General features: G+C 32.9%; 2 protein-coding genes across 2 annotated transcripts; both read left to right on the top strand.

Moving 5' to 3' along the window:
* Positions 1-2,074: 2,074 nt before the first annotated feature.
* Positions 2,075-17,007, top strand: LOC120277243 (suppressor of RPS4-RLD 1). The gene is made up of 23 exons (XM_039284001.1): positions 2,075-2,279; positions 2,375-2,484; positions 3,326-3,813; positions 4,199-4,243; positions 4,339-4,440; positions 4,509-4,589; positions 5,980-6,046; positions 6,840-6,940; positions 7,762-7,869; positions 8,721-8,791; positions 8,883-8,939; positions 10,165-10,273; positions 10,513-10,593; positions 11,302-11,388; positions 11,538-11,744; positions 12,058-12,368; positions 13,656-13,742; positions 13,816-13,915; positions 14,627-14,718; positions 14,852-14,890; positions 15,015-15,105; positions 16,325-16,422; positions 16,518-17,007. Exons 1-23 carry the CDS (start codon positions 2,155-2,157, stop codon positions 16,804-16,806), a joined length of 2,946 nt encoding a protein of 981 aa, XP_039139935.1. The 5' UTR covers positions 2,075-2,154; the 3' UTR covers positions 16,807-17,007.
* Positions 17,008-18,609: 1,602 nt separating this feature from the next.
* LOC120277819 (pumilio homolog 12-like) lies at positions 18,610-22,288 on the top strand. The gene is made up of 5 exons (XM_039284654.1): positions 18,610-19,172; positions 20,444-20,612; positions 21,405-21,607; positions 21,806-22,061; positions 22,163-22,288. Exons 1-5 carry the CDS (start codon positions 18,610-18,612, stop codon positions 22,286-22,288), a joined length of 1,317 nt encoding a protein of 438 aa, XP_039140588.1.
* The last annotated feature ends 313 nt before the right edge of the window (positions 22,289-22,601 follow it).

A 22,601-nucleotide genomic window follows, 5' to 3' on the forward strand; every position in this document is an offset into this window, starting at 1 on the left:
CTAGGTAGTTTTACATAGGAAATTTATGATAAGCAGCTGCAGAATGGTTGGGTTGGAGTTCTTCACAGACATGTTCAGAGATCTCTTTATCAAGTTCAATATGGTGGACCTATGAAAATGATTTTAGATAAACAACTCTAAGATGCCCAATTAACATCGGCATAAACTTTGAGAATGTCCATATCGACAATTTCTCATGTAATATACGTAGCCATCTTTAACTAACTTATCATGAAATAAATGACTTATGTGATTGAAGATCCTAATTATAATTTTCTGATACTCAACATGGTTTGAAGTCAGATTTGTGAATTTTCTTAAAGAAAGAAAGAAAGAAAGAAAGAAAGAAAGAAAGAAACTTACTATGCTTCAGGATTGGATATTTATCAGCCACTGGAAGCAGGTAAAGGTAATGAACATTTTGGCAGCCTTTTTACTGCAAGCTGTTCAAATTCTATTAAACTTTCACATAGGATGATGATCAGTGCAAAGTTACTAGCAATATGTGTATTCCTTTGTTTATGTTGTTGTTACACTTGGATATCATGAATTGTTCTTAATTATTCCAGTTAAATTCTCTTACTTCTGCTTTGGATAATATCTTGACCAAGTTAATTGTTTAGCAGTCAGATTGGCATTTTGTGCAGTTTGTCAGCAGAAAATGTGGGCTTGGAGGTCATACATGTCGTTGATCTTTTCTGATCCAGAAGGTATTCATGTGAATAAATTCATTTTGATTTTCTTATATGTACCGTACAGCATTTCCTTGAATACATACACAACGATTATTAACATTAGTACACCTGCCATTCATGAATGTTATGATATGTTCTCTATAGTGGTATCCAACTTTTTAGCTTATTATGATTAAGGTAAATCTGCAGTTTTACCTCTAATATGCCAATTATTCATCAAAAAGAAGCATTTCTGCCTGTATGAATTTGCATTAATTGCATTTACTGTGGTGAAAAAAAATTACCCAGAATGAGAACAAGAGCAATGCCATCAAATGAATCTTCTCACATGTTTTTTTTTTTTTTCCTGAGGAAATCTACTGGTTGATTTAAATTTATATTAAACTATACAATATGGATGAAAAATAACTTTCAACAAATCAGGAATTCTGATCATGAAACAACTGTTTCCATATAGCACATTCCTGCATAATGTGGTTATTTACTTATGTGAATCTCAAATATTCTTATGTTCATTTTTATTTAGCGTAGGAGAGTCACTCAATCAATTTAGCTGCTTCAACCTACAACTTTGCCAAAAATGAAGCTCCAAATAATGCATTGATGAAAGGAAGGTCTCCAACATTTGATGGCCTTGAGTCCAAGATTCTCAAGACTCCCCTCTCAACTCTCTAAATAGCTTTACCTACCTGACTTTCCATATCAATGACAACATTGATTTATATATATATATATATATATATATTTTCATGAAGGTACAAAACACTATGATATCAAGATAATTTCAAAGCATCATTGATTCAATAAGTTAATTCACTTGTAGTACTATCACTCTTCAGATCAAGCACGCCCAAATATGTTAAGTTTTATGTTGTCTGATGATTATTAGTGTTATATATATAAATCCCATTCTTGAATTTCTTTTAGTTTTTTTTTTTCGTATTTTTTTTTCTGCAATCTTGAATGGAAATACATCAATAAATTCGCTCTGATTTAATTAAATAAATAAAATCAAAACAAAAACTTCCATAAAAAGTCCAGCAATAATTAGTTTCCAACGGCAAAAAAAAAAAATCTCCAAAGCCTGATTACCCAATATCGGATCCGATTCTACCCCGGCTACTACTAGTCCATCATCCACCGTCCAACATTGCCTCGAGATTACCATTCCACATGTCGGACCCACACGGAGTCACGTGGTCACGTGACACGTTGCCTTGCCGTTTGGACATTCTCTTTACAAAGCCACATAAAAAGCAAAGAAAAATTAAAAATAAATAAAAATTTAAAAATAAAAATTAATAAAAAAGAAATAAAAATTAATTAAAAAAGGGCAAAAAATCAAACAGTGAAGCGACCTATATAAAACCCCAAGTTTCCCCATCTCTTACTCTCTCCACCGATCTCTTCTCGTTCTTCAACCCTTCGTCTCCGCTCCGATGAGGGATTAGCGCCGGCGATGGCGCCCACGGCGGCCGGTGAGAGGGAGGAGCTGGTGCGGCTCTGCAGCTCTAAGAACTGGTCCAAAGCCATCCGCGTTCTGGACTCTCTCCTCGCTCGTTCCTCCTCCATCCAAGACCTCTGGTGCGCCGATTTGATTCCATTTGCTTTTCACTGACTTCTCGAGTTCTTAATTTTAGGTACTGATGCTGTTCTTGTTGTTCTCTTGGTTTTGCTAGCAATCGGGCGTTTTGCTATAGTCGTCTGGAACTACATAAGCATGTGATTAAGGACTGTGATAAGGCACTCCAGCTCGATCCTGGTCGCATTCAGGCTTACATCCTTAAAGGTTTATTTTATTTTACTGTTTTTTTCGGTTTGGTTCTTGATTTTGTGAACTTCGTTGCTTCATTGAGTCAGTACTCTGGATTGGGTTTTGTGGTTTATTTGGAGTTTATATTCTTATGAGTTTATGTTTTCGCAAAATTATCTTGTAGAAGTAAGAGAATGTCATGAAAATCGTCACTTGATGCTTTACTTGTAGAATATCCTGAAGATTAATGATGAGTGCAAAAAAAAGGGGGAAGATCTTATCTTTGTTGAATTTCCCTCGTTAAAATGGTTTAGATTTGATCATCTTCTTTCAGCTTCAACTATCATGTTTACGCAGAACTAAGCTCCCTCTCTGCAGCCACTAGTGCATGTAATAATGTTTTATTTTGGAAGGCTGAAGATGTTAGAAACGGTTTAGATACCATATTTGTCCCTCAAATAATTAGTTTTCAGCTGTTTGAAATTAGCATATGATTGTATCAGTTTGCTAATTCTGATCAGAATTAGATGCTATACTTTGTTGAAGCTAGTGTGGTATGGAGTTAGATTGGTAAAAGATGGTGTTTTGCTACATTGATAGTATTTGCTCAAGCTATCTGAACACTGATGACCTTAATCAATTATCCCTTTTTTCTCTAGTTTGTGCTGTGATGAGATTGATGGCGAATGCAATTCATTCTGTAGTATTTCTTTATCTTTATACTCCTTCTATTGAGCTTAGGATATGTTCTAATATGTCATTCACAAAGCTTTTAGGGTTTTCCTGTTGCTTGCACTCAAAATTTCTTAGTTATGTTGGCAAAATGAAACATTATATTATTTGTTAAATAATATGCTCCCGCTAATATCCCCACTAGGTAATGCCCTGTCAGCTTTGGGAAGGAAAGAGGAAGCTTTGCTTGTTTGGCAACAAGGATATGAAAATGCAGTTCAACAATCGGCAGACTTGAAGCAATTACTTGAGCTGGAAGAGCTCTTGTCTAATGCAAAGCAAAGTCAACCTGTTACTTGTGAAGAGCAGGTTGCAGATTCCCCCATTGCAGATTCCTCTATTGCAAAAGAAAATCAATCTGTTGTTTCTGAAGAACATGTGATAGATTCCTCCGCTGCAGTTGAATCAAGTCCTGGTTTAGGTTCTGAACATATTATAGATTCTTCCAAAGTAAACACCCATGAGGATTCAGAAATTCTGAGGAAATCAGATGATGACATTGAAATCAGCAGTGGTCCAAATGAAATAATTCAAGTAGGCCCTATTACAATTCTTCCGAAGATTCTTGCCTCTTCTAAAACAAAATCCAAGTCAATAAGCTTGGATTTTCGGTTATCAAGAGGGATTGCTCAGGTATGTCGTATGTTTGCTTTGTCTTATTAAGTTTGCTGATCACAAAATCTTCTTTATAAGTTTGTTTTTATTTGAATTATTTACCTTTCTCCGCTAGAGCTTGGTTAGTGGTCTCACAGAACAAAAATTTTCATAAATTTTGTTGTCTTAATTATAAATACTCCAAACCTATTAATCTGCAATATATTAACCATCCCCAAAAGCATCTGCTTTGGAGATATGCTCTAAGTGCAAGGATCATAAGAAGTTAAAAAGTTAACAGAAGATATTTCTGAATACTTGTCGTATTTTAATTTATAAAGTTATTACAGTTTTTCACTTTGGCCTAGTGGCAAACTCTATTCATGTTCATGGTTGTCATGACACTAATATTTCTGTTTTGCAGGTCAATGAAGGCAAGTATGATGCTGCTATATCGATATTCAATCAGGTTGGGCTTTATCTTTTTCTTCTTTTTTCATCTTATGCATATCTTTGTTGTTCTCGGTGTATGATAGCTGGCATAATTGTGTTAAATATATCTAGATATTGAGGGAGAATCCTACATCACCAGAGGCATTAATTGGAAGAGGAACAGCATATGCCTTCCAAAGGGAACTTGAGCTAGCTATTGCTGACTTTACTAAGGTGCACACTTTGACTTCTAATGACAAGCTTTGTGTTCTCAGTTAATTTTAATTTGTTTTTTAGAATAGGCTATAAAGTCGAATCCATCAGCTGGTGAAGCATGGAAGCGGCGGGGCCAGGCTCGAGCTGCTTTGGGAGAATCTGTGCAGGTGAGCCCTCTATCTTTTCATTCTTTTCCTTGAGAATTTTTTTTTTAATTTTTTTTTAACTATATATATATAATGTGCAATTGGAATCAGTTTCAACGTAGTGCACAAAACTTCTATTCGGAGACTAAGGGTACATATAGTCAAAACACTTCCACATCTTACATTTCACATCTATCCTTTTTTTTTTTAAGTGCAACAGGAACTATACGGTTATCTGGGCTCTCTTTTTCTTTCTTTCAATTCATCTATATATGTCTCCTTATTTTCTTCACTAGATGTTAAGTGCATGAAACAGAAAGTATCATCTTTACTGGCACCTTGATGCAGGCTTCCAGGATTTTCTATTTTCCCACTTCTATTGATAGAGCACCCTATAGTTGTTGTGGTCGTTGGCTTTTTTTGTTTAAAAAAAAGATTTCATTGAAAATTACAAGCATGTAGAAAATGTGTTTTTAAAGACCTGCACCAATGGAAAATCCTTTTCTTTTATTTTGCTTTTATTTGTTCATATTCCTAGGGAAGTTACCTGACTCCCTTCTGTATGGAATAGTTCTATATGCCATATGCTTTAAAGACCAAAAAAAAAAATAAAAAAATCTTTTATGTATATATTTAACTTGATAATCTTGATGTATCCTTTCTTGTCATCTTGTTTCATTTGTTTACTGTTTATGTTTTACATCATATGATTTAATTTTTTTCCTTTTTTTGTCTATGCATAATTTAGAGTTTGTCATCTAACCTCCCTTTCTCCAAACTTCTATTTCATTTGTAAATCTTAATCTCCTACAGAAAGAGATAAAGAGAAAATAATTTGAGACAACTATGGAAGTCATCATAGCTGGGTTTTAAATTTGTTGGTTCGGATTTTCTTTGTGGTATTGCTTTTAAGCATGATAGGGGTAACACGTTCATGTTTAGATTTTGCTGTTGGGTCTGGAAGAACTTTTATCTCTTTACCATTTTCGTTGATGTTGTATAATTAGCTTTATTACTGCTTTGATTGGATTTGGTTAATTATGGGTTTTTGTTGTGCTGATTTGTTTTGGTAAGATAAGTATCCTTATTTGCTTGGAATCCCCCTTTGGATCCATAAGTGACGTGAAGTTGACTTCTGTGGAATGGGAATCAAACAACAATTATACCCCTACTCACAAATTTTGGAAATGTCAAAATTTGACATTGTTTATTTGGGTATCTTTACTGTTTTGTCTAGGTTTGTATCTTCAGTACTTCTAACTGTTTAAGTTGATGAACCAGTCATGATTGTTTATATGCCCATGATTGTATATTACAGTTTTTATTATTGCATATCAGCAAAAAGGACTTTATCATCACCTTTCCATGTTTATACATAATCAGGGAATGAAAGTTTTTTCACCAATTACAGGCTATTGAAGACTTGACCAAAGCATTGGAATTTGAGCCAAATTCATCTGATATTTTACATGAAAGAGGTTAGTCTGATCATGTGAATCTACATCTATACAATCTGCATGCCAGGAGATAGGGATCAGTTCATTGTAGTGGCTAAAAAGAATTTGATTTTACTTCGTAAGGACAATAATTTGGTGTATGGAAATGATGACCATTTCCCTTCCCTGTCTTTATCTGTTCAGATACTTATAATAGTGCAAACTGCAGACAACACTGACACTTCCCTTGTAGTTGTGGATGGTGATAGTGTACCATCTAAAGTTCTTCTTGATGTCTCAATGATTTAATGACTATTGCGTTGTTAATTAAGTGCATTATCATCATGACTTCATTGTGTTCATGCATTTATTACCTTTCATGTGTGCTTTTGTTTACAAGGTTTGCCTCTGCAGATTCTATTCTCATTGCTGTACATGTTTTTCTCTGGGGGTTTGTTTTCTAGACACAATTTATTGTTGGACAAAATTGTTAAATACAAATTATACAGCTACATAATTCTGATAGATACAGCAGCATGGTTATTGATATACTGATGTATTGGTAGGAACTTGTTATTTCATTTTATTATTTGTGACTGTGAAATGGTAGAAAAGGAGAAAAGGAGAAAATGTGGGACCAGATGAGTATTCTAAGAATTCCCAGATCTGAATTGTAAGGATTTACTTTCTATTTCTTGATATTAGATCTGGCTGGATTGAGTACTTCAGGGCTTAAATATAGTGCTTTCTTTGTTTTAGCTTTGTTCCATGTTTGTAGATGACTTATAAAACCTTTATGAATTATATTTTGGTAATTGAAAAATATATGTTGCAGGGATTGTTTGTTTCAAGTTCAAGGATTATAATTCTGCAGTTGAAGACCTTTCTAAATGTGTTTTTCGTGAGAGGACTAACAAATCTGCATATACTTACTTGGTAAGAAGTTTTATACTCAGAAGTCAGAACTGCAGTGTTTGCTGTGCTCCTTTCATGTCTCCAGTAACATTTATAAATGTATTGTTTCTCCTATATAACAAATGCTGTGGTCTGTTTTGCTAATGGAGTCCGCATTGTTATTACCTATAAGACAAATTTGTCAACTTAAGTATTCAGTTTGTGTGTGTGTGTTTGTATTCTCATAATATTTTGTGGCACTCCAATTAACTTTAAACACCATCCTTTTAGATCATATCGATCTTTGCTTCTTCATACTACCACTCCTAATTCTCTTAATTTTAATGCTACTGCCATAATGTTTTTTCGTATGTACATTTTGCAGCTCTCTGCTCACATTTCTATAGTATTACAAGCTTCACAGCCTGCGCTTTTAGTGTCTTAAATAATCTGCCAAATGAATATGTTCCTCAAAAATTATTGTTTCAGCTCTCTGTCTCACTTTTTTTTAGTTTAACCACTTTGCCCATTTCATGTAGGCTATTGAATATTCATGTCTTCTCACCATGTAATGCTTTTAATACAAGACATTTTTTAATATTGATTGTTCCTCAATGACAATCTAATCATTGACAAGTGTTAACCACTAAATTTGTTTTCTGTTGAAGGCCTTGTTTTATGGCTTAGTCAGCAAGAGTCCTCAATATTCCCCCCTGAATATTGCTGTTTAGATTTGCCTTCAGTGAATTTCTACTTATCTAGCATATTAATCTATACAAGTTCTTGCTGTATTTCATTATGTTATTTTTGTAATTGACTACTATAATTAATACACCTCATATGGGTTATGCTTTTGTTTCTAGGGTCTGGCTTTATCAGCAATTGGTGATTATAGTCAAGCTGAACAGGCACATCTTAAGTCAATAGAACTTGATCAGAATTTTCTCGACGGATGGATCCATCTTACTCAGGTAAATGTAATAACTGGTTGGCTACTTGGCCTTTTTAAACCAAAAAATTAAAAAAATAAAAATAAAAAAAAATTCCCTCAACATTTTCCCAACATTAACTTTTGTTAAAAATCTTTTTCTTATTTTCCCCTTCTTCCCTTGCATTTCCTCCATTACAAATATCATAAAATGCAATGGTCCTCTGAATTTTGTAATTTCTGAGTTTTAGGGGTCCAGAAGCTTTGCACCTGGAATTGACTTTTGGGAAGAAACATGAAGACCATTTGCCAATAGTCTAGCTCAACTACCTATAGTTGTGTTTTGGACCTTTGGTTTTTCCTGGCTGGACAAGCCTAGAAGTGCCTAAAAATTAAACACTAGCAATTAATACTAGGCTTACTGCATGATTTATTTACCAATTATGATGTCTATCTCACAGCCATTGAGGCTATGGTCAAAATGATCACTGCTCGTGTTCTCTAACTCTTCGTAATATTTTTATTTCAGCTCACTAATTGTACATTGTATGAGTAAAAGAGGAATAATTAATTTAAATCATCAAGTATTCCTGAGAGGTATTTCATGTATAAATGCTTAATCAGCATGAACATTTGGGAATAGAAACTTTGGCTTGCATCAAATCTGTGTAGAGGTCATTTTATGCTTCCTGGTTGTTGCTATTCAGTGAGTGTGCTGTTTTAACAAGGCTGGTATGATCCCCTACGGTTCTCTTACGAATCATCTTCATATTAATCTAGTATTCAGGAAATGAGGCTACTTTTTTGAGTTTGCTCTCTTCCTCAAATACTATTGTATTTTGCCTCAATTTATTGCCAATCATGTGTCTTTCTCATTTATGCCTTATGCCACAGTTTTACCAAGATTTGGCAAATGTGGAGAAGGCTTTGGAGTGCCTTCAAAAAGTTTTACTTGTTGATGCAAGGTATCTTGGCTTATCTTGTGAGTGTAACATCCTTTAATTTTCTTGATTCAAATTGCTATGTTATCCTTGATTTGCATGGCATGTTTGTTAGGTTTGCCAAAGCATATCACCTGCGCGGACTGTTGTACCATGGGATGGGGCAACATAGGTAAATGCTCATCTCTTAATTTAATCATTTGCTGTGTCTATCTTTGTAGGCTGTGTTTTTCTTGGTAGATGGTTGTTTAAAAATAATAGATTTTTATCATCTCACAATCTCCTTGAGATTTGGAACCAAAATAGTAGGAAGGAGTCCTAGCTTTGCTAAAGATGGCATGTGGTAGGGCCAAATGAGACACCTTCCAACCCCATCATATTATTTTATTGATAATATAATAAGGTTTGGAAACCAACTTATCTGCTAGTCCCAAAGTCTTCAGAAATTGTTACTTACAGTTAGCATACCTTGCGTGATTCTGGCAAACTCAATTTTCCTTCATTCCTTCGATGTTTCTTTCTTGCTTTTCTTTAGGAAGAATTGGGTTTTCATGACTATCTTAATGGGGTTGAAAATTTTCAAGAGTGGGTCTCCTAGCTTCTTCAAATTCAATGTCATCTTAAGATCTTAGGAAAGGTCATCCATCTACTTCATATACTTCTAGCAGGCAAACAGAATAATATGTTTTTAAAACATTTTACAATTGGAACATGCTGAGATATGTTCTCTGTTAAATATTAGACTATTGGGATCTTCAGAAATTTCCAATTTTGCTTTCTCTATTTATATTATTCTTTTCTCTTCTTCCTGAAATAAGGCTTTTTTATTTTTCTGGGCCAAGCTCTTTGTTAGTAAGCAAGATAGCTTGAAAGAACACTATTATACCTACTTTTAGGTTAGGCCAAATTGATATTGAAGAACAATTTGATAGTGAAGTTTTGGATTGCAAATTTTTTGTAAGGTTAAAATATTAAAATAAAGTAAATAAACTATAATTAGATAGTTTTTGTTGGTAGTTAATGTTCACTTCTACCGATTTTAATACTTTAGATCTTCACTCAAAAGGATTTACATCTAATTGATCTTGCTGAATTCAAGAACATATAACTGACACGAAGTTCCTGCATTCTTCCTGCTAGTTCTTATTTTCATTAGCATATGCTTCACGATGATGTGGACATAATTGCATATCCTGGGAAAGGAAAAACTTGGATATGTTGATGTCACCCCTCATATTCTGTTATTCCCACATTTTAACTGGACTGTGTTTGATTCTTTAAAAGATTTGGATTAAATTTCTATCTAATTTATGCTTTTATTTGAGCAGTTAATTTTATGTAGTAATTTTGCCAACACAAGTTATTCCGATGCTAATATACAGAAATAATGCTTGCAGGAGTGCCATAAAAGACCTAACTATGGGATTGAGTATTGAAAGCTCTAATCTTGAATGCTTGTATTTGCGTGCCTCATGCTACCATGCAATTGGAGAATATGGGGATGCGGTATTCTATTGTCATTTTCTTTTCCTGTCTCTCTCACATACACATGCATGTGCACACACACAAACACACGTACCCACCCACACACGGACGCACATGCACATGCACGTGCAAGAACCACCCTTTGAATGTGATTATTTTTCTTTTTTTACCTTATCAAATAGAATGCGCTTTATTATTCAGAACAGATATTTGATACAATTTCAGTCATCTTAAATTTGTTCTTGATTCCCTTTCTTTAGATCAAAGACTATGATTCTGTTTTGAATCTGGAACTTGATTCAATGGACAAATTTGTGCTTCAGTGCTTGGCCTTCTATCAGGTAATGGATCAGAAGTCACCAATATCTTTAGCCATGTTAAAGATCTCTAATCTGAACATATGTTAAACATGCCAAGGCATGTTTGTGTTGGCAGTGTGGTTTTAGATATTTATCTTTTTGGTATGTTTGTCTATTTGTCCTACTCCAAAATTTAATGAGAAAGACAGTGGGAAATCTTTTGCATATTGTGACACAATGAGAGATTGTTCAGTTTAGTTGTTTGGTTGTTTGATTTTATTATGCATTGCTTTCCATGTATTATGTATATGATTGGGAGCCTACTAATTTAATTGGACATAAATTATTTTCATTTTTCTATTTTATTTTTCAAACTCTGTCTTATACTGTTTATGCATTATAAAATTGATAAGGTCATACTATTTTATTTCTTTATGTTATCCTGCCCTAGAATTTCTTAGCATTATTATTCTTTGAAGTTAATCTTATTAAATCTCTGATATCGTCATCAAAGTCCAAATAATCAAGTAAGTCGTGCTTACTTGTATCTGCAAATTTAGATTAATTTCATGTTCATATTGCATATTTTCATCATGTATGCTCTCTGTTACTTCTGAACGTTAATCATAATGTATCTTGTCCTGTGGCTATGTGTCATTTCAAAATCATGCATGTTGTTGTTGTTGTTGTTGATGACTAGCGATGTTAAATCCAACTTGCAATGATTTCATCTTTTTGAATCTGATGCAGAAGGAAATGGCTTTGTACACAGCTTCAAAGGTCAACAGTGAATTTTGTTGGTTTGATATCGACCGTGATGTTGATCCCATATTTAAGGTACTGTCTTAATGTGCTACTGTTCTTATGTGCTCATAAGCATGTTACTTGGTTGGGTTTCTAAAAATTTCCCCTTTTTAATGCATAAATTATTTAATATGCATGGGTACTCTGTTGACTGTTGGTCAGCTGATAGCATTGCCTTACAGGAATATTGGTGCAAAAGATTGCACCCAAAGTATGTTTGCGAGAGAGTGTTCAGGCAACCTCCATTAAAGGAATCCTTGAAAAAAGGTCGACTTAAGAAGCAAGATCACGCTGTAACAAAGCAAAAGGCTAGTCTTCTACGAGCGGCAGATTTAATTGGACAGAAGATCCAGTACAATTGTCCAGGATTTTTGCCAAACAAACGCCAGGTGACTTTGCCATTATCATCATCATTGCTCAATTTTTGTGTAATATCTATCTCTACCACTTCTGCCTATCTTTGATGATTCTTTTTGAGATGAGTACATCTATCCATATTATTATGCTCATGTGCATTCAAACTTGCTTCTGCTTTGAGATATATGGTTATGCAGATCAATAAATCATCTCTGCAACCAGTTCTATGTCATCATTTTAATACTTTCTACTATACTTGCTCAACTTTTACTGGGAAGTGGTAAATTAGGTTTATTGAAAGCAGTTTGTTTACTATAATAGAAACTAATTATGGTATTTCCACAGTATCGGATGGCAGGATTAGCTGCAATTGAAATTGCTCAGAAGGTGGCAAAAACTTGGCGTTCTCTTCGAAATATGAATAAAAATGGCAAGAAAGGCTGGAGACGAGAAAGAAACAGTACACCAAGCCAGAACAGAGGTGGATCTGGCTGTAGCACAAGCAGCCCATCAGAGACTTCAACTTTATATGGATTTAATGATGAAAGACCTCCTTCTGGTCGTTATATGTTTTGGCATGACATTTATGCAATAGCTGTTAAGTGGAGACAAATTTCTGAACCATGTGATCCAGTGGTTTGGGTCAACAAACTAAGGTAACTTGCCTTATAGATTGTTTATTTTATATTTTATGGTTTGTAGGACGTACTTGATTGGTATTTGAATAATGTCATTACCTGCTTTCATCTTGTGTGTATGAATTATCATGTCATGCCTTACATAAATTTTTTTATGATCTATGGATTTCTTTGTAGTAGAGCCTGTGGGTTGCAATGTTTGATGTGCTAAATTTTCTAATGTAATCATCTGCATAAATGTTTCTTAGATCATGTATAAGGCATTACTTATTAAGATCAGTTTTCCTCTTATTGTGCCATTCTTGTTTTCTTCTCTTGTTGTGACAACAATCTAAGATTGTATAATGTCACTGTCCCATTAAGATTTCTGCTAAAAGGTTTTTGCATCATGTGTCATAAGATTGTAAATCATTTACACAAATGATTTTTGCATCCTGTATCATAAGGCATCATGACACACTAAGAGCATTTTGTGCTCTTATTAACCATGCTTTACATGTTTGCTTGTCTTTTTGCAATGGCAATCTAAGATTGTAAAATGTCACCCAAGCATAGTTGGTGGACATAATTGTGATTAATATTGTTGTTCTCTTCAGTCACATCCCATTTGGTCATTTATTATTTTTTCTAGTATCATCTGCATGAGAAAAAGAGCTTTGTACCTTGGGTTTTGTATCAACATTTTTTATGGCTAGGTTACAAGTTGCTGAAAAGACAGACTATGACTTTCTCTTACATATTTGGATTTGTATTTAAAATTCCTTTTCACCTTTTGATGAATTTTAGTTTCATCTAGTGCTACATATTCTCAAAGTTGTCAATAAGAAATATCTTATCCTTTGAGGCACTTTTTTGGAAACTACATCTTACTGTAGATAAGTTCAAATAAAATAGTTGATATTTCTAAATCATGAACAACACCAAAATCACTATGATTTTTTCATAAAAGTTAAATCTTAGTTCCTCAGTGCAATGCAACCATGCCCTGTAAAAAAGAATGGCGGATTATGCCATTGAAATTCTTTGAAACTGGTCCTCTTTGATTCAATTTCAATCCTGGTCATTCAAACTGAGAGCAGACAGTTGATGTTGATGTTGATGTTGATGTTGATGTATATATCTTAAACTTCATTGGTCATAATTTTCACTTAGTAGCACTTTTGGCAGGTAATTTGAGATATTGCCCCAATAAAACATTCAGTTCCATTTTACCATTCTCTTACTATGGTGTGTGCATATGTGCATGTGTCTATTTTTCAAATTTGTTTCCCTTATGGTTCTTTTATTTCTTTTCTGAAAACTCAGTGAAGAGTTTAATTCGGGATTTGGTTCTCACACACCAATGCTTCTTGGTCAGGCAAAAGTGGTTCGCTATTATCCAAACTATCAAAGGTATTGATTTCCCCTCATTTTTATTTAGAAAGCTAGTGCTGAAGTTTTATCTCATTATTGTCTAATTGCACAGAACGATGGATATTGCCAAGTCAATCATGGCAGAGAACAAAAGTGTTTTTAATTCGGAGGACAAAGTTATTGATCTCTCTGAAGATGAGAAATTACGGAAAGTAGGTTGTCAGAAATCTATTATTTAAAATTATGACATGTCAATAACCTTGTTTGATTGCATGATTAGTTGTATGCAGGGTCATAAATGTCTATTCCTAGCATGCTGTTAGTTATGTATTACTTTGTTGATACCATTGGTAGTGCATGTATGGGGGTTACCTATTTGCATTATTTTTCAGAACGTTTATGCATATATTGGTGTTGCTTAACGTCTATTCCAACAATACTGCATTGCTTGTAAGTTGTAAATAGTATTCTACTGCTAGGCAATATTGATATATTATGAACCTAGTGACTTTTTTGCTTTATTTATTTTTGCATTCCATGAAAGTTTAACGAGATTCACAACTTTCTATTGCCAGACCTGTTCATAAATAGTTGCTGGATAGAAAATTTGCACTGATCAAATTTGACCCTTCATGACTTCAAGTAAATGAAACATGTTCTAGTGTTTTCTGAAAACATGTCATTTTGGATCACACTTGTTTTAAGCATGCCGCTGATAATTAAAATGCCTGTGCAACTTAAGTTCATTAGCTGCATTATTGTCATGATGTACGTAGTAGGTCCAGCCAACTGTGACAGAATGTTACACATTCTGTCAAGATTTATTTATTTTGATGGCCTTCGTTGTATAAGCTTACTTTTTACTGTTTGTTGCCTTGCATTTTAAGGTTTTCTTGCTGACGTTAGTATTGCACCGCCTACAGATAACGCAAGCAAGTTCATGCTATGATCTTCACAGCATCATTGGTGAAAACTTCTGGGTGGCCACTACCTGTGAAAGTACAGCATTTGAGGGGTAATAACTCTTGGATGAATTCTTCTTTTGTTTATCATACAAGTTATTTACATTAATGACTCTCTTAAGCTTGATAGGGAAAACTGATTGCTATTTTGAATTTTTGACAAATGGTATTTTTTGCACTTCTCAGGAAACAACTTGAAGGCACAAGAATAACTGTTCAACAAATGTACCCTGAAATATCTCTCTCTCTCTCTCTCTCTCTCTCTCTCTCTCTCTCTCTCTCTCTCTCTCTCTCTATACTGATCTGATCTGCACCTTTCTTACCCTGAGTATTTTGCAATAAATTTCAGGGACAAAAGGGGATTTGACTTTGCAATTAGAACACCTTGCACACCATCTCGATGGGAAGAGTTTGATGCAGAAATGGCAATAGGTTGGGAGGTATGTTAATGATGCGCATCTAAGATGTTAAACAATAATTTGTCCCCATATGGATTCAATTATTAAATACTTTTTGTGAATTGAACCCTATTTGTTCCTGTGAGTGTAAGGACTTGACTTAATTGAGAAAATTTGCCCTCTATATATAGAGTTGCTACAAATCATAATAGAACTTACATGATATGGAAACAAATCATAAAAGAATTAAATTGGAGAAAATTACATAATATGGAAAAAAAACTAAAAATGAGAATGGTATAGAAGGAAGTTCTAACAATAGGAAAAGATAAATAACGACACTCTAATTATAGGAGATTCTAACAATTCCCTTGTCTAGGTCCTAGGACTGAAATATGTGTCTTTGTCTCTTTTTTATTCATTTTTTTTTTCTCTGTTTTTTTCCCCTCATACTTTTACTAGGAAACTAAGTGTGTGCAATTTGTTTCCTCCTGTTAGGATATTTATAGAGTGCTTGACAAGTGAACCTCAGTTCTAAACTCCAAATTATGTCTAAAACTAGTTTAACCTCAATTCTGTCTTTTCTTGTCCACATTGTTACATATGATCATTCAATGTTGTATGTTGTGTTCTAATTCTTGTAAGGATATGCACCATAATGGTTTTTTTTTTGCTGCATCACTATTGCCGTAGTGAATATGGTTCCTTTATATTCTCTTCTATCCGTTGAAAAATTGTGGTTTTTTAACTAATTATTTGAGCTTCAATTGTGTATTCATGAGATAGTTCTGCTTTCACTGACTAGTATAAAATTACCTATTTTGACAAATCTGTAGTTTGATTAACATGAGCTCAAGCATCATTCCTTATTTATGTCATGGGTATTAAAATACTGTTGTTATCATGGCAAATACAGTTCCTTATACAGATTATGTTCCCCATCTTCATCTATTGCTTTACAATGCTTGCACACTGACCAGTCTGACATTGCCCTTTCTTATCTAAATTTCATTTTGATTATTATGGGCGCAAGTGTCAAATCTTATTACTCCCTTGGGATTAAAAAATGCAACTGTGCTCTGGATGTAATTCTAAAGAGACTTTAGTATTACTAGGTTCTTTTGTCTTCAACTTTATTTATTTATTTATTTCATTTCATTTGTTTCTCTGAACATTGCCCAAATAAAGAACTTTATATGTATATATATATTTTAACTTATATTTATTAAAAGTTTTTTTATCCTGAATTTTCCATTCACAGACTCTATGCAATTTTCACTGTGGTGAAGCTTTCGGCTCAAATGATATGGATATGCTTGAAAATACGAAAGATGCAATACTGAGAATGTCATATTACTGGTAAACCTTCAACCTACTTCCGGGGTGTAGTAGACTCAAATTAACAATTACCCTTCCAAATCTATCAAACTATGACTGAGATGCATTTGTTGCAGGTACAATTTCATGCCCCTATCAAGAGGCACTGCTGTCGTCGGCTATACAGTTCTACTCGGATTATTTCTTGCAGCAAACATGGAAGTCACAACAAATATACCAGATAGTGTTCAGGTTGATTGGGAAGCCATTTTGTCATTCACTCCTGATGCTTTCATGAATTCTATCAAGCCCTGGCTCTATCCTTCTCTGAGATTTACCACTGCATGGAAAGATTACCCAGATGTAACTGTGACTTTAAGCACAACAGGAACAATCGTTGCCGCATTAAGCTCTTATGATTCTTAAGTTTTGTGATCTTTTTTTGTAATGAGTTGTCATAGTTATTTCCAGGGTTTGTATGTTTTTACACCCAACATGTTTACAGAAAATAATAACAGCTTGCTTCCTGTCTCTAGTAAGGTTAGAGATTCTTTGTCAATTATAGAAATAATCAATTGTGTTGTTGCTCTTCTTTCTTTGCAGTGCATATGTATATGTTTTACATGAGATTTGAGTTTAGGTCTGTGTTTGGTTTTTGTGAGCTTGGTTTTGTAATTTAATTAGTGAGTTTATATCACACTCTAATTTGAGAAATATTTTATTTATGTCTGTTTGACAGGTTATCTTTTACTGAGATATAATAGCTGTTATTATTATTTTCAATAAAACTCTCTCTCTCTCTCTCTCAATTGTAAATTTAGTTGAACTAGATATATATATATATATATATATATATATATAGAGATCTTCAGAATATTATGCCATGATGTGGATATATACTACAAATCACCTTATTTATTATCTAAAACTCTACAAAGTCCACAAAATTAAAAATATTATCAACTCGTCCTTCCACTTCAAAATTAATTTCTCAACTCCAACCAAAATCTCATCACCATCATCATCATCATCATCATCATCATCATCTTCATCACTTCCCCATGCATAACAAAGAAGGAAAGAAGCTGCTGCTGCTGCTTACTCATGATAGTATTAATCAAGAAGAAGAAAAGAAGAAACCAGCAGCACATGAGTTGACCACCACCTCTCCACCTCCTCTTCTTCCTTTACCAATCTGGTCAAATGACAGCATTCAATTATCCTGCAAATTTTGGAGGCCAATAACCTTTGTTCCTTTCCCTTCATCTCCGGTTAATCATATTACCTACAATGATTTTCCACGCCGGAGTTATTAAACAAATAATTCCGATCTATGAACCTTACGTGCATGCATGATTGATTGCATGCACTGCATGTTGGTTACGTGGACTACTCTAGATAGCTAGGGTTTATTGTTTTTATTAGGGGATGTGTCATCAAACTTAATTGTTTATGTACATGTTTTGAGAGTTTATGTTTAGCTTGTTATATATCTTAATTTTATGTATATATATATATATTTGTTCTTGGTAAATATTTGCTGCTGTTTTATATTTTTTATTGTGTATTTAAGCAGTGCTTATAAACATTATGTTTCTAAAAATCATAAAATTATAATACAGCTGTTTAAATATTTGATATTTTATTATCTAGAAAAATTATCCATATTATCTGTTTTTACTCCAAAATCTTATAATTATCTTTAAATTTTTGGAAATTTTATCAATTATCCTTTTTTTTTTTTCAAAATATGATAAATGTTTTGCATAATAACCCAACATATTATCTTTGTGACTTTAAATTCCTAAACTACCCTAAAAATTTAAAATAATATTAATTTCAATTATATATATATATATATATATATATACAGCCAATACAGGTAGCTAGCTATAGACAATAATAACACTCATCACTTGTTTTAATTAAAAAGACATTTACCTCTTCAGAATAAATTAGCTAGATACATACTAATATAACAACATATATAGTTTTATGATTATCATTAATATTTTCAAAGAGTTTTAATCGCGCTATATAATTAACTTTGATTTGAAAACAATACTTTTTCTCAAGATAAACATGCATCAAAAGTTTTAATTAAAACTTAGATAAATCAACATCATTAATTCACCATGCTTTTTCCCCCATCTATATAAACCAAAAAATAAATAAATAAATAAATTAAATAATAAAAAAAAAACTCACAGGACTCTTCCCTCTCCTCCAATGGAACAAGAGAACAATCCTATCATTAATGGTGAAATAGATGATACAATGGAGCAAGAGAACAACCTTATTAATGATGATTTAGACTATGTTCTCCCTTCTAATCCTTTCTATGACTTCACTGAAACACAAAACAATCCAAATTCATCCAGTGAAACACATGATGATCCTTTGCCAAAATTTTCATCTCTTTCTCTTTCTGACAAACCCTTTAATCTTCCACTTTTGCCCTCATCTTCATCAGCATCTTCAAGCAGTACTAACACAAGAACAAAGGGTACTGTTTCACCACCACCATTAATATTGGAGACTTCTTTGAGTTCTTTTAATGAGTGCATGGCTTCAGAGGGCATGATGATGAGGAGGAGAGAACATGGGATTCATATTGAAAGATTCTTTAATAAGGTTTTGAGAAATCCATGGCAAGTAATGACTGATGCTGCAGTGAAATCATCTTTCTGTGAATTTATTAAAGTAATTAATCAGACCATGATTTCAAAGCTTGTTCGAGTGCTCGTAGTTGACGTTGAAAAATTCACACGTACTTGCTGCAATGTCACCGGGTAATAAATTTTCTCTACTTATGTTATGGTTTATGAGTTTGATGATTTTTTTTTATTATTATTTAGAAAAAATAGAGTTTAGAGTGTTTGATTTGGTTCTTTTATGTGACATGTATTGCGATAAAAATTTAACTATTGTCAACCATTGAATAGCTCAGTAGTATGATACTTGGGTGAAAGGGAGGGTAAGGGTTTAGGAATTCTTTCCTCGGTTGTACTGTTTTATTATTGTTATTTAAATTTGGGATTTCACCCTTTCAGGGTTACAGAACAGGGGAATTTTCAAAGAGGTCTTTAAGCCATCGTAATAACTGATGCACCTCCATATCTGTCTGTCTTTTGACAATTCTTTAAATGAGGGCACTTGTCGCTTATTAGTAAAAAAAAAAAAAAATTTACTACTGATTATATGTTATCTAACATTGCAACCGTCTCTTTTTTATTTGAGTTTTATCGCTATATTATATTTATAAATAAATGTCCGAATTACGTTAATGCTAACGTTAGTATTCACGTTATTTTTTTTTTATAAACTTTTAAGTCATGCCGTATAAACCCTTAACTCTAAAAACTAGGGAATATTATGAATTTAAAATTCTAAAATCTTAAACTCAAATATTATAAAATTATATATTTTAAAATTTTAAACCCTTACTGGTAACTGGATCCCATATCTTTAATACTGAATTTTACATCCCAAATCTTAAACCTTAATTAAGCCTTTATGGTCCGAGAAGAAATAATTATTTTTTATAATAAAAAAATACAGAAATAATAATAATATTAGAAATAATAATAGAGAGGTGTGAAAAGAAAAACTGCATCAGTGGTTATAGCATTCAAAATAGAATTGCTTATAGTGTAGCACAGGGCAGGAGATGACTTAGGCTTTAAGCGGTAGTTGAAGCACTTCTACTCCAATATTACCATCCTTGTACCAACAGTTAAGTGGTACATTAATAGTCAGATCCCCAATAAAACCCTTCACAAATAGTGAGAGTATGAATTTTGGGTGAGAACACATTTCTGGGAGTGTGAGTAGTGGTTGTGTGCGGTGGTCCCAGCGCTCATGTATGCACGGGTCCCGCTCCCACTTGCTCTGTCGAGATTTGTGCAGGTCCATATATGCACGAGTCCCGCTCCCACTTGCTTCATCAAGATTTGTGCACGACCCTATCTTTCTTAGCGGTTAGACCGCTCATCTTGACAAAATATTACCATTCTTATAACTATTTTTTGAGTGTTTAATTTTGTATTTTTTCTTTTTACAGGGAACGCACAATGAGCGTGTTGATGGAGAGATGCAAATCTAATGATCAACATGAAATGCTTTGTGGAGCTTTCTGTCAAGAGAATGTGATTCTTGATTTGGTCTTTGATCGGTATGGATATCATGTGGCAGACAAGCTTATTACTGCCATCCCACACCAATATATGAAGGTTAGTTCTCCACTTGTTTTTCGTAAAAATTAAGTTTATATCATGTGTATATATATATACAAAACATCATCTATCATCTTTATTATCGGTTGATATATACCATAAAATAATAAAAAATAAGAGAAACAAATTAAGAGTGACCGGATGAATTTAGAGTTTAGAATTTAAAGAGAGTGATGAGAAAAGAGGAGCTATTGAATGTTGATCTAATAACAGCTGTGAATGTCTAGTAAATTATACTGGCTTTTATATATATATAAAATCTGTTTTTGGGTTGATTGAACATTTCCTTTAAACATTGAAGTTGTGATAGCTTATCCATTGAAACCGGATTTTTTTTATTATTATTTATCTTTAAAAAAATGATTTATTTGATGATATTAGCATGATTAATTTTTTGAAATGTATTTATTTATTTAAATACAGTATTCATCTTACATTATTTTCAAAAAAATTACTCAAATACTCTTACAAAAATTATAATTACAAATATACCTTTATAAATATCTTATTTGTTTTTATTTCTATGTAAACATTTTTATTAGTAGTAGATATTTTTATTAGATAACATAACTATATATATATATATATATATATATATATATATCTTGACAAAATAAACAAGTCTATTATCCTAAGATTCAAGTCCCTATCTTCACTCACAGAAAGGGGAAGAGATCCACTGCCAATAAACTGTGAATGTTCTTTGAATAGATGTGTACAACTTCAATTAATATATATTTTTGTGATTTTTGTCTTATTTTATTTATTATTATCATTTAATTTTTACAGGGAATTCTCAACATCATCTCTTCAAATGGTGTAACACTTGCCAAGAATCAGAACGGCTGTAAACTATTACAAAACTATGCAAATCATGCCAAACAATATGACCGTACAAATTTCTTCTTGTCCGGAAGATTATCATTTGTTTGTGAAACTTTGTTGATGGGCGCATTAGCACGTGTTTCGGAGCTTGCCGAAAATATATACGGGTGAGCATCAATACCTTCTTTTTTTACACGTAGAACACTACTGGGCTTCATTAAGTCTGTTTTCATAAACATGCACACTGGAATTAAAGTATATTTGAGCTAAGAGCGCTTTAATATATTTCTAATTATTTCACTTTTAATATAGAATTTTTTTCATGTTAATTAACATATTATAACACAATTTTTATTTTTTTTTAGAAATTATGTTGTTCAGTATATCATATGTGAAGTTCCAAATTTCAAACCAATGGTATTGAAAAGTTTGCAAGGACATTATGCTGTACTATCTCTTCAAAAGTTCAGTAGTAATGTTGTTGAGAAATGCATTGACTACTCAAATGATATTGAGTTCCAAATGATAGTGAATGAGTTGCTTTATGATCCAAATATGGAAAGAATTCTGGGAGATCAATTTGGAAACTATGTCATTCAAACAGCTATAAAGAAAGCTGAGGTTTGTAATTAATTTGTTTCTTTATTTGTGAATATCTAATTATAAATTTTTTTATTTCACTTCTAATGTTCAATATACTTTGTTTTGATGATATTAATCAGGGTGATTTTTTTGATAAGATCTTTGAAGTTATCATGTCTTTCAAGAACAATCTCTCTTCCAATAGGATGTATGCAGGAAAAGTATTCAAAGCACTTGAGTGCAAGAGGAGTTTTCATGCACACTGAAGTATTGTTGTTATGACATGGGGTAATATTTGTTGCATTTGACAATGCGGAAGTTGCCAACGACTTTTTGGTCTATTGTTACTGGGTCTGTTTTGTAAGGTGTTTGTGCAAAAATTAACTTATGTAGGATGAAGACACAAATGAATTGAAGTATTAGCTCTTTCATCTGTGTGCATCCTTAAAAGTATAAATATTTTTTGAGTTTTTATGTAATGTCAAGCTTCATAAATTACCAGCTAAATCATATTTATGTATGTTGTCCATATGATGAATAGTTATGATCTTATTCTTTTTAGTAATTATAAATCTTTTA

Source organism: Dioscorea cayenensis, chromosome 15, assembly GCF_009730915.1.
Source record: "Dioscorea cayenensis subsp. rotundata cultivar TDr96_F1 chromosome 15, TDr96_F1_v2_PseudoChromosome.rev07_lg8_w22 25.fasta, whole genome shotgun sequence".
Taxonomy (NCBI): Eukaryota; Viridiplantae; Streptophyta; class Magnoliopsida; order Dioscoreales; family Dioscoreaceae; genus Dioscorea; species Dioscorea cayenensis.

Excerpts from the sequence above, each read along its gene's own strand:
- LOC120277243 (XM_039284001.1), top strand. The coding sequence starts at position 2,155 with ATGGCGCCCACGGCGGCCGGTGAGAGGGAGGAGCTGGTGCGGCTCTGC. Across the intron at positions 11,389-11,537 it reads ATGTTGATCCCATATTTAAG|GAATATTGGTGCAAAAGATT; the intron begins GTACTGTCTTAA and ends ATTGCCTTACAG. Across the intron at positions 14,891-15,014 it reads AGAATAACTGTTCAACAAAT|GGACAAAAGGGGATTTGACT; the intron begins GTACCCTGAAAT and ends AATAAATTTCAG.
- LOC120277819 (XM_039284654.1), top strand. The coding sequence starts at position 18,610 with ATGGAACAAGAGAACAATCCTATCATTAATGGTGAAATAGATGATACA. Across the intron at positions 19,173-20,443 it reads ACTTGCTGCAATGTCACCGG|GGAACGCACAATGAGCGTGT; the intron begins GTAATAAATTTT and ends TTCTTTTTACAG. Across the intron at positions 20,613-21,404 it reads TCCCACACCAATATATGAAG|GGAATTCTCAACATCATCTC; the intron begins GTTAGTTCTCCA and ends TAATTTTTACAG.